The 13350-nt window shown below is 32.5% G+C and overlaps 1 protein-coding gene across 1 annotated transcript; it reads left to right on the plus strand.

Annotated features, from left to right (window-relative positions):
• The first annotated feature begins 10 nt into the window (after positions 1-10).
• LOC140745815 (delta(3,5)-Delta(2,4)-dienoyl-CoA isomerase, mitochondrial) lies at positions 11-12881 on the plus strand. Its single transcript, XM_073077734.1, has 9 exons — positions 11-230; positions 4199-4331; positions 5464-5552; positions 6390-6493; positions 7006-7109; positions 8009-8096; positions 8717-8829; positions 9461-9587; positions 12674-12881. Exons 1-9 carry the CDS (start codon positions 176-178, stop codon positions 12767-12769), a joined length of 909 nt encoding a protein of 302 aa, XP_072933835.1. The 5' UTR covers positions 11-175; the 3' UTR covers positions 12770-12881.
• The last annotated feature ends 469 nt before the right edge of the window (positions 12882-13350 follow it).

Consider the following 13350-nt stretch of genomic DNA (forward strand, 5'->3'; position numbering starts at 1 on the left):
AATAATGACAATGGCAGCTGTCATTCTATGTTATCAATATTATTTAAATTTAGAATCAAGTTAAAGTGGACTTTGTATTACAGTCGTAAACTCGTAAACGTTAAGTGTGTTTGGATTATTTAATTTAAATTATTATTTATTTACTACTGAACGCATACTTTGTAAACTTTGTAACATGTCGTCGCTTACAAAAACAATGTTCTTAGTTCGACCGGCGAAATTCATGCCTTGTAAGTGCTGTTGATTTTATTTGTTTAAATTTTATTATTTCGATTTATTTATGTTTGGGTGTTATCCTTTTATTTCCAGTTATTTTATTACCTCTCAATGCTTTGTTTTTTTATTATTTTTGCCGGTTACCGGTGGTGTTTTCGAGAAGTATTTTGATGTTGTATAGTGGTAGAACCCGTATGCTTCGATTGAGGAGGTACCATCACAAGGTACCATGACAAACATATAAGGTTTAGGATCTTAGTCTATATGGAGTTGGTACAGGTCCATGAGCATCAGCAACAATTTATTATAAGGAATGTTCTCCATAGCTACTCGAATCTAAAAATAATAACTTTTCTATATATCGCACACCTAGATCTAAAGGTATTAACTCAAAAAAACCTTTTTTCAGAAAACGCAGAAACTGTTTTCTGTGTCCCTACGCACAGTAGCAGCGTTTTGTTCACGTAGTTAGCTTTATTTATATATAATGTAGTAGTTTAGTGGTTTTTTTTGTTTTTTTGTCTGAAAATGGGATTTTTAGAGTTAATTCCCTTTTGCTTAACAATATATGTCAAATCATTATATTAATTCGAGTTGAGCCTGTGTCGATGAATTAAGTTATTAGTTGATTCTCTTTTGAAGAGTTACCATACATTTAGAACACTATTACATTTTGTATTATTTGTAATTAGTTCAAATGACAGAGTGTCATATCACCAATAGTAGGAGTATATTTAAAGAATGTTAGAAAGGAAAACTACTGACGTCAATCAATATTATTTATTGGTAATCATAGGTAACATTAATCAGTCTCTTAACCAAATGGGTCATATTTTTTTTAACAAAACGTAATTTAAGTAAGTATATAAAAACAAACAAACAAACGCTTTCTACACTCACAACCCCACACTAGGATTCCCTGTATCGTGGGTGCCATGGACACACACATAGACAAATACACAAACACCCAGACCCACAAACAGAAATCTGAATTCATCATTTAGATATCCGTCAGGCCGGGAATCGAACCCAGGACCCTCTGCGTGTCAGACCGGTATGGTGACCGCTCCGCCACGCGGGTCGTCTAAAAAAGCTGAAATAAAAATTTAAATGCACATACGAATAAGTAAGTATAGGTAACAATAATCAGTCTCTTATATTTTTGAACAAAACATAATAGAAAAACATATAGAAAGCTAGAAAAAGTTTTAAATGCCCGTCTGAATCAATACAATCACATTTGTCTAAAATCACAGTATTTATTAATCACCTGTAAACTTAGGATATAATTTAAATAAATGTATCTACTAATAATGGCACATTAAATTATTATAATAATTCTTATAATAATTTGTACTGAAAAACTTTGTTATTTCATTATAATCTAATGATTTATCTTATAATAAATTGCTCTTAGTTATTATTACCACTTAGGATATTCTTATAATAGAGATCATAATAAGATTATGGAATAACATTTTTATCAATCAGATCTTGTATGTCATTTTTTTGCATCTTTGTAAGGTCTTCAATCTTCAACTACTTTGTAAGGTTTTCCCGTCTTTTTTGCTGTGGTTATCAAAGTTTTATATTGTTCTGGTATGTAGATTGGGCCAGATTGCAAGTATCTTTTGATTTGTTTTTCAATTACACTGTGAACGTTGTCTCCTTCATTCTGAGAATGACCGTGTATTAAAAACTTGTGCGTTATAGACTTAACTGGCATCTTGTTGACGACATAGGCATAGGCAGACAAGAGAAACTTATTTTTTTTGTTCACCGCCACTGTTATAACTTGGTATTTCAACAAAAACACATTTAATTGCAGGAATGAACAACATTTATTACGAGTGACATATTAGTACAAAAGTAAATCAATATACCCACACTATATCAATTAATCACTACCAACATACATAACAGCCACAATTATCCGAATAGAAATGACGTCAATTTCTTTATTAGAATTTTGGTCTATCTGCGATTTAATAAAGTCAAGTATGCAGCTGCCAATTTCAACAGCTCCTCTTTTTCCCTCTGTTTCATCCCAAAAGAAATGTTAAATTCGGTATTGAATATCCTGTAGAATGTTGAAGACGTGGCAGCTGGTAATCCATCTCCTTCACAATGTTTTTTATAATCTCTGTAGATATCTGCTAATGATTTATCACTTGCTATGAATTCTCTTGTAGTCTGGGATCTCAAGTAGTGTGATTCAATCGGAGGGATAGAATTTATAAAATCTTTAACATTCTGTCTAATTTGTGGGTCAATAGTTGAATGATGATTGTGTTTTCCTCTTAAATCGCACTCAATTACACCTGATTCTGTTTTCTTTGAAAGTTTTTATCGCTTTATAGCTCAAATCAAGAGTGGATTTGAAAAATGGATGCATACTCTTATTTTGCTTCCATTAATCTCATCATCAAGTAAAAAGCATTGAGGACCCTAAAATTTTGCATACTTGAGTACCGATATTTAGGCTTTATTTGTTGTGAGTGCCGTACTATGAATTCTCTTTGCCTTTGGTTTGGTTGCCGAGTCCCCAATATGAGTCAAAGACCTTGACATTTCGTCCACTTTATCTTTGCATTTTAGGCGACATTTGTTGCCACAGGGTGGTCTAACTTTTCTTTCTTGGACAAGTTTCTTTGATTTTGACTGGTAGGCTTTGCCAGAATTTCTCAATTGTTTTGCTATTTTCGACTTCCAAGTTGCTGCTTTGCATAATCTCTTTTTACCCTTCTTTTCGATCTCAATACTAGTTTGAGAAACCATACTTCATATACCGTTCTTTACTACATATCAACCCTTGAAAGACAAACCTAACTATAAGCAAAATTTCATATACTGAAGAAGATTTATTAGAACTTGAAATATGTCAGGATTTTCTCGTAGGGCTAACCCCTAGCGCAGCGCTAAAATACAAATTCTGTTTGGCCAGGCGTTTAAATTCAAAAATTAACCGACTTTATTTCTCAAATTTTTTATATTAAGATTTTTTATTCATATACTGTAAAAAAATTAAGTTTGTCTATCTCCATGGTACGTCGCAAATCAACAATTACATCACGACCTGCAAGTCAGCGTAGTGAAACAAGGAATAGTATGAAATTCTTTATTATGCACTTGTACGCAGCAAAATAGAAACAAGCGCTTGTGTCTGGAACCCACACCAAGCCAAATACATTCTCCTTTTGGAAAAAGTGCAAAAAGCGTTCCTTAGATTTCTTTACAAACGAGAATACGGTTATTACCCGTATCTGTACCCAACTAAATTCCTCTTGGGTCACTTAGGGTTTAATTCTTTAGAGGTCCGTAGAAACCTCAACCAAATTGAAATTATGTGCAAGATTTTACATAATGCTGTTGAGGCGCAGGAACTTCACAATCAGCTTTGCCAAATATTTGTCCCAGACAATTATCAACGAAGCCGAAAGCACAAGTTATTTGTGGTTCCGCCTTCCCGCACTGTGTCGCGCGCTAAATCACCTGTTCCGCGCACACTTGCGACATTGAACGCGCTCATGGATCATTATCCGAACTGTGATGTGCTTGCTGATGACTGGAAGCTGATCATGTCTGTATGCTTGGAGTTTTGTGAGTTGTCAGTATGTTAGATCTGTCTAGTTAGTGTAAGTGGCCTCGGCCGTTCTAATTAGATCAATAAAATAAATAAATAAATAAATAAATAAATGACATACTAAAACCTACCAGAAGAGAATAATAAACCACGCAAACCCCTTGGCAACTTCATGAAAGAAATTCGCACAAATATTAGACTGAAACGAAAAATGCCTTAAGACATACTTAAATAAAACTATTTATGGATAGTAAATTAGGACGTGACACAGTTCACATACCGAGCATGTTATGTGAAACCCCAACCAATCTACTATTCATTGTCCAGAGGTGTGACAGATTGTATTAAACATTAAAACAAAAAAAAAGTGTCTAGAAATTCGCCTATTTCATTTTCCAGGTGTTCTCCCCAGACTATTCTCTAGCGCAGCCCAGTTTGAAACACTAGCTGTGTCAGTGCCCAAACCACACGTCTACCATGTTGAACTCAACCGTCCTGAAAAACTGAACACATTCACACATGATTCTTGGAGGTCAGTATTTGTTGTATGCCACTATTTTATTGTTAAATGATAATTGTCGCATTCCTGGGCATGGGTTTCCTCTCAGAGTGAGGTTTAGCCCACACTGACCAAGTACGAATTCTTAGATATTTCACATCTTTGAGAGATTTTTTTAAAAAACAAAAGTTTGTATAAAAAATCTGTTTTATATAGCCTTCAAATTACACAGTTATCTAATTACAAATATATAGTTATAGCTTAGTAGCTGGAAAGTCCTATTAATCAAGTAGTCTGAGGTTAAAACTCCAGGTACCTCTGATTTTAAAATTATGTGCGTATTACAAATTAATTATCACTTGCTTTAATGGTAAAAAAAATAAAATGAAGGAATCATAAGGAAACCTTATGATTCCTTCATTATTAGTATTTGCTTCATGAAGATAATTACACACAAAAACATAAATATATTGCAGTTTTTAATAACTTAAATATTAGCTAGTATTATCTTAATAAGGATCAATTAATCAAATAAATATTTTATTCCATTATTTGATTTTATTCTCTGTGTGTAGTTTTTCTATGTTTAATTATCTTTTATTTTAAAAAGTAAAATAGTAGCTTAATTGTATTAACTTAATAAGGATCAATTAATCAAATAATTATTTTATTTGATTAATTGTGTCTCTGTGCAAAGTTTTTGTATATATAATTAGCTTATTTTATCTCCATTTTTTTATTGTACTTTTTAACTAATTTACATACATTATATGAATTTAATATTGATGAGTGATGAGCCATCTGGTGGATTGGCCACTGTACCAGTCTGACACGGGGTTCTGGGTTCAATCTCCACCCAAGATATCTAATCAATTGGGTGTTTGTGTATGTCCTTCCAGGGCACCCACAAAATCTAGTGTAAAGCTATGAGTGTGGGAAACGTTATAGAAGTTACACTTCTTTTGTCAAATATTGTGAGAGTGAATTTTATGCCCTACAGCCAAACATTTTGGTGGATTTTAAATATGAAGTTTCGTTGGATTCGTCTAAAATTATAGTGGTAATATAAACTACATCACTTTAACTATTCAATTAATTATTTAAAAAAGACACTTTTTATAATAAGTACAGATTTGTTAATATTTTTATATCTATCTATTTTCAGAGAATTAAAGAACTGCTTCTCGGCGCTGAGCGATAACCCTGAATGCAGAGTGATTGTTTTGTCTGGAAAAGGAAAACATTTTACTGCAGGTAAATAAAAATAAAAACTTTAACACAATTACATTTGAGAAGTTAAACTTCTTAAAGCGCGTTTGTAACAAATGATGAATGATTTTTTACAACACCAATACATAAAATCCACACTATTGCAAATAATTTTAGTATAAAAACTAAAAACCATTCTAAAATCGTACAAGGAAAATCGTTAATCCTGATTCCTGATGATCCTGATGAGGTGAATGGGATAAAATTATTGAAATCGTGTATTGTCATTGATTCTTGATAATAATTCAAAATTTTAAATTAATCGGACCGTTCAAAGTGGGTAAAAATCGAGTTCAAAGATTCCGTTACATACATACATACAACCCAAGCTAATAAAAGCGTGCAAAAAAGGCTACCTAGGAAGTTATTTTTAATATTTTATTTTGAGTATGGTATATGTACCAAACATTTTGTATTTTTTTCTTGTTTTATATTAGTTTAACTGGAGCTCATATACACATTGACACACACGATTTAATACATCGAAGAAGTGTAACTTCTTCGACAATATATAAGTACTAACCTTTTTTATATAAAATTACAGAACAATTAATTTGACGACCCGCGTGGCGGAGCGGTCGCCATACCGGTCTGACGCGCAGAGGGTCCCGGGTTCGATCCCCGGCCAGACAGATATCTGAATGATGAATTTAGGTTTCTGTTTCTGGGTCTGGGTGTTTGTGTATTTGTCTCTGTGTGTGTCCATGGCATCCACGATACTCCCTGTATGCTAGTGTGGAGCTGTGAGTGTAGAAAGCGTAATTAATTTGTACCTAATTACCTGTGCTTATATTGTATACTTTATTTCTAATTTCTTTTCAGGTATTGATTTAAAGAGTTTGATGACCATAGAGATGAAAACCCAAGATATAGAGGACCCGGCGCGCAAAGCAAGAATTGTTTACAAGTTTATTGAAGAATATCAGGTACACACATTTTTAAAATCAACTCCTTTTATGTCGTAATTACTGTCCCACTGGGCACGGGTCTCATCTCACAGTGAAAAACGTTTTGGTCATAGTCCATTGCGCTGGCCAAGTGCAAATTGGTAGACTTCACATACCTTTGAAAACTTTTTTTTTAGGATTTCTTAGGTATGCAGGTTTCCTCACTATGCTCTCCTTCACCGTTGTAGCAAGTGATAATTCATTGTTAATACGCACATAAGTTTTTCAAATCCACCCGAGGTCGGCTACAGATGCGCCGCTACCCCTGAGGACTAAGCTGGAACGCCTCGGAAAAGTATGTCTCCCTTACCACACTTCAAACCAGAACACAGTAGCGCCTAACACTGCTGTTATTGCAGAAATAGATGTGGCGGTAGTGCCGCCGGAGTCGAGCCACAAAGGATTCTACCAGCTTTAAAATTTTATTTCTTTGTTCATTTAAAAATATTTAATTAATTGAGATAATAATAACTAAATATATTTTATTACAGGATGGTATAACAGCGTTAGAAGAGTGCATAAAGCCAGTGATAGCTGTTACCCACAGCGCGTGTATTGGTGCTGGGGTGGACCTCATAACAGCAGCTGATATGAGGTAAGTTGTAAATTGCTATCTGGCTCGAAGGACCAATTTTGGTCAATTTGGGCTTAGTAAAATTTGGCATTCGCCTTTATTAGTTTCCTAGTATGTTATTATCTGGCTCGAAGGACCAATTTTGGACGATTTGGGAATAAATATAATTTGTCGTCGTCTTAATTAATGTCTGATAATTAAGTTCTAATACGCACATAACTTTGAAAAATCAGAGGTACCTGGGATAGTCTGGGATTCAAACCTCGGACCATCTGATTGCGTCGCAAACACTCTATAGTCCGATTCATAATTAGGTGTCCAAAATGTAAACAAAGGTGTTGACCTATCAAAAAAATATGTGTCAAATGGCAGTTTCTTATTCTTGACAATATTAAATTAATACATCGATAATAAAATAATAATCTAAATAAATTAAAATCAATTCACATTTTCCAATATTTATATTAACTCAATTTCATTTCATACAGTAATAATAATATAAAACAAGATTTATGAAAGAAAATTAAATTGTGATAATGGTCACACAATCGGCATCCAAAACATTTTTTGTGCCGCCATTTTTAAGTTTCGTAGTTGATATTACTCATTTTCGTGATCGTGATCGAACTCGAATTTTTTCTAGATTACTTAACGCGTTTTTTTAAATTGTGTGCAGTTATTAAGTTTTTGTTTTATGTTGAATTTTGTGAAAGTTTTCGTTTCTTGTTAATTTGTTAAGGTTTGCAATACCTGTCATCGAATTTTGACAATGACATTTCTTTGTTTACATTCTGGACACCTAATTATGAATCAGACTATAACTAGTCAATTGCCACTTACCATCAGATAGACAGAATGCTTGTTTATGACGTCTGTAATTTTAAAATACATCATTTTAACTAAGGTTTTAATTTTTTTAGGTATTGCACAGAAGATTCTTTCTTCCAAGTGAAGGAAGTTGATGTGGGACTAGCAGCTGATGTCGGCACACTACAAAGATTACCTAAAGTAAGTATTTCAGAAGTTAAACTTCTTTAAGCACGAAATGTAGAGAAAAGTATAGATGAAACGAATTTGGAACAGAAACTGTTACTTTGGAGCGTTACATTACTAATTAATAATTATTATTTTTTATCGATTTATAGATGTTACATGATATATGATGATACGTAACCGATACGCTAATAGATATGCCCTTTTTAGATGTATAGTCCGCGTAAAACTGCTAGTCCGCTCTGAATATAGAAATGAATCGCGTCGCCATAGCAAATTGTATGACTACTCCTGCTCGCAACAACTTCAGAGCGGACTAGCAGTTTGGCGTGGACTTTAACATGATATATGATGATATGACACGGATACGATATGATAGATATGCTCAATCATTTAGATTTTTTTTTAAATACTTAGTTTCACTTTCGCGTGAAGATGATACACAAAGTGTTTTTACCAATTGCAGAGAGTACTGTTTTACGAGTGTATATGTCTTAACTTTGCGTATTTTTATGTAGCGGGTTTTTTGTTTCTATAATATACACTTGTTTTTTTACGAATTGCGCCAAAGAAGTATAACTTCTTATGTGTGTACATAACTGCGCTTATTTTAAAATACATTAATATTCTTTAAGGTAATCGGTAGTGCTTCGGTAGCCCGTGATCTATGCTTCACGGCTAGGAAGGTGCCTTCAAAAGAAGCCTTGGACATCGGGCTAGTTAGTAAAGTTTATTCTGATAGAGAAAAGTAAGTATGAACGATATTATAATTTCTTATTTGGTAGTCCGCTCCGAATATAGAAACGAGTCGCGTCGCAATAGCAAATTGTAGATATTAGCGGGACGAAGACCCTTACGTTGTTCGGAGTATATGCTTGTAGCTGTGTTCGACCGCATTGGCTCTCTGACTACACCTGCGCGCAACAACTTCAGAGCGGACTAACAGTTTGGTGCGAACTATACCTTTAATGTTATAAATAAAAAAAAAATTTCAAGAGAAATAAAATGATAAGATACTACTTTTTATAACAGAGTAAAAAGTAGACAATAATATATTGGAATAAATGTTCAAATTTTTGAATTAATCTGACCATTAAAAGTGGGTAATAATCGAGTTCAAAGATTCTACACTACACCTGCTGTAGGTGTAGGTGTAGTCATACAATTTGCTATGGCGACGCGATGCATTTCTATATTCAAAGCGGACTAGCAGTTTTACGCGGACTATAATATGGGTATCATATAAAAGGGTTTTCTAAGGAGAATACGAAAATACTTTATTTAATAGAGAAGTAGAATTTCTTACTAGCATATATAAAAAAAAATAAAGTTGTATGTACACAACACAATATTTTTCTAAATATTATTTAATATTTCAGCGCCATCAAAGAAGTATTAGAGATCGCTCAGAGCATTGCTCTCAAAAGCCCCATAGCTGTGCAAACTACTAAGATTTCCATGGTTTACTCCCAGAGTCGACCCACTAAGGAAGGACTTAAGCATATTGTAAGTCAAAATAATATTTTATGTATACTAATATAAATATGCACTCTCTGTGTTTTATTTCAAAGATATTGTATAATATTGAAGTTGCTGACATGCAGTCCACCTGATGGTAAGTGGTTACTGCCTATGGACATCTGTAATCAACCCCAGATAAGATTAGACTACTTAAGGTCAGTCACAGAAGCATATCCCTGAGGTTTAAGCTGGAACGCCTCGGAAAAGTATGTCTCCCTTACCACACCCTTCAAACCAGAACACAACTGACAACAGCGCTTAATACTGCTGTTATGAGGCAGAAATAGGTGTGACGATGGTACCGGAGTCGAACCACAAAGAGTTCTACGATTTTTAATTATATAAAGAAAGAAAGAAACCATTTATTTTACATGCTATACAAGTTACGACATACAAAAGAAAATAATAACAATGGAAGGGATACAATAAAAATAATAACAAATAAAATAACACGTGACGTAACCGATACAGTATAGCAGCAAAAATGGTCGCACTCAGTCTCTGCCGATGCCTGTGAGAAATAACAGACTCCGGCGACTGGTTTTCAGTGCGGCCCTGTACTGTTATATCTGTTCTGTAGTTTGGAGTTACATTGAAAATTTAATTTAAAGGTTTTTTTGTGTCATGTATTTAAACTGTAATTTTCTAATATCATCATAAATAATGCTTATTTAAGGATATTAGTTTAATCCATAATTATGATTATTATAATTAATTGATACCAGAAATAATAAATTAAATGGTACCTACTTAATAATTTTAAAACACATTTTTTGTATAAGTATAATTTGTATATTATACTTTATTATAATTAATAATAATAAAAATTAAAAATATCATTAAGTTGAAATAAATTTGTTACTTTTTTTTTACGAAGTTTTTATCAAGATATGAAGATAAATAAATTTGAAGATACTATAAATTAAGAATAATAATACTTTGTCCCAACAAGGAATCGAACCCGGATCAGTTTGATTAATATTTTGTCTGAACTATTTTATAAATTCGTTTGCAACATTTTACATAAATGTTAAAAAAATTATCATTAAACAAAAAAACAAAACCTTTTTATTTAATATCTAGCTGACCCGGCAACCTTTGTACCGCCTCAAAATCTATATATCAAATATATTTCATATAAAATATAGCCTATGTGACTCGTGGATAATGTAGCTTTCGAATGGTGAAAGAATTTTTAAAAGCGGTCCAGTAGTTTTTGAGCCTATTCATTACAATCAATCAAACATACAAAGTTTTCCTCTTTATAATATTAGTATAGATTAATTACTTTTATAATACTTAATTATGGAAACTAAATGACTTTGAAAAAAACCGCGTTAAAAAAAATAGAAGGCACTGAGAATCGAACCCACAACCCTAAGGCGAAAAGCTTTTATAAGAGTTCACTCTTCTAAATTGTAGCTCTTATTCATACGCGACCCCGGAAATATTTGACGTATACGCCCTCCGATACTTTTTATAAAATAGGATTATCCTACGTCCCTTATTAATAATTAATCTACCCAATGTTTTCACTACCAAAGTACGCCAATTTGAAAATTATAATAGTAGAAATAGACTTTCGATATTTGATAAGAAAGAAATGAGTAGATCGAGTATTGATAAAATGTGCTAAATAATGAAGTTTTATATTGATAATTTTTTTTGGCGACTTCTTTCATCTTTTTCTCAATAAGGGATCATTGAAATAATAATATTACGTATGCATCAAGACGGTTGGAGGATTTTTATGTCACTTATTTTTGGAAGCCAGGGGGTTTACATAGCGCTTGCGTCAGAATTATTTATTCAATATATTATCTTTTCGGAGACTTATATTAAAGACTTGTTTTTAATTTAATTTCTTAAGTAAAGGGTTATATCAAATATTACGTACGCACCAAGAGGAATGGAGGGTTTTTATTTCATTTATTTTTAATGACATGGGGGCGCGAGTTTCCGTTGAGTAAGACAGTAATATTTATTAATTTATATTGATTTTTTTCGGCGACTTATTCAATGACTTTTTTCTTTTTCTTCAATCATTGAAATATTACGTATGCACTGAGGGGGTTGGGGGCTTTTGTTTAGCTTATTTTTATGGGTCAGATAACCTAGATAGTGATTACTGATTACGTTAGCAATATTTATTCAATATTTCTTTTTTTGGGCGACTTATTTCAAAGACTTCTTCCTTATTTTTTTAATAAGGGGTCATTCAGATATTACGTAAGCACCAGACTTGGAAAATTTTATTTCGCATCTTTTTAATGACATAGAGCCGTGAGGTCCTGGATAATGATTACGTCAGCAATATTCATAAATTATTTCTAATTTTTTTCTGGTAAATAGGTCATTTAAAACACTTCTTACTTTTTGTTTCTTTTTCTTAAATAAATATTACGTAAGCAATAAATCGGAGTGGTAGTTTTTTTTTCACTTATTTCTAATAATTTAGGTGTCGGAGGCGTAAATGGTGGTTACGTCAGCAATATTTTCATTCAGAATTTTGCAAAATTTGATAATAACGACGACTTTCTAAGAATTATATAAATATTTACGTAAGCATGTCAAAAAGGGAGGTTTACTTACTTTCACAAACCCTTCAAAGATTCCTATTTTTATACCAACTCATTGTTCCAATATTTCTTATGTGGGTCGGTAAATGCACCCTGAAGGTTGCGCCCTTGTGTGCCGCCCCTCAGGCGAGCCCCTAGCAACAACCGTAACAATTTTTATGATTATTCTTACGAACGTTTGACATATTTTACGTAACTGTCATGATATATTTTTATTAATATTTATTTTTTTGATTATTTTTACGATTTATTTACGAAAATTTCACAAAGTTATAAGTATTAAGTAACTAATATGATTATACGATTACTATATAACTAAATATATGATTATTACTAATTAGTATTATTTGTTATTTTTACGAACTTTTTTACGTCTTTTTAAAAATTTACGTAACTGACATGACATATTCGTTTCGCTACTTATTTTGTGCATTATTTTTACGAAAGTTTATAAAATTTACGTAACTTAAAAAATATTTTTTTCTATTTCAGCGACTTCTCAACCAACTTATGCTTCAAAGCGACGACTTGAAGGCCGCAGCAATGGCGCAATTAACGAAAAGTCAAGCTGAATTTGAAAATGTGTAATCAAAAAGTATTTTAAAATATTGTAAAGAAATTTATATTTATAAGCACAAATATCTTTACATTTGTGATAGTATTTTGGAGTTATTTAAATATACATATACATTTATTATCATTCATTTGTTTCATTTTTATTATATTCCTTATTTAACACCATCATACATTAATACGTAATTTGAATTTAAAACTAATTATATAAAACCTTATTTAACCCAAATTTGAATTTCTTCAAACTAGAACAAAGACCAATTTTAATTTTCTCTAAACCTAACATAACATTTAATTATCTACGTAAATCTAAAATATATTGAATACTAATCACACATATCATATTTTAAACAAAGACAAAAAATAAATGGCTGCCAATAATTTGAATATGGAACCTAAAATCCGTGCTGACGTCACCCGAACGAGTCTACGTCACTACATTGGCCGTTTAACAAAGAAAATCAGGTAACCTAGTTTATGGAGGCTTGCATTTACGTTTGCTGCGAACGACCTGCCCAAATATAGAGCAACTATAAATAGACTGGTGGGGGGCCCGCTCATGCTTCGCTGTGAATGGTGCAGGCGACCTGCAACTA

Source organism: Epargyreus clarus, unplaced genomic scaffold (genome assembly GCF_041222505.1).
Source record: "Epargyreus clarus isolate Ecla_fem2 unplaced genomic scaffold, WU_Ecla_fem_2.2 ptg000011l, whole genome shotgun sequence".
Taxonomy (NCBI): Eukaryota; Metazoa; Arthropoda; class Insecta; order Lepidoptera; family Hesperiidae; genus Epargyreus; species Epargyreus clarus.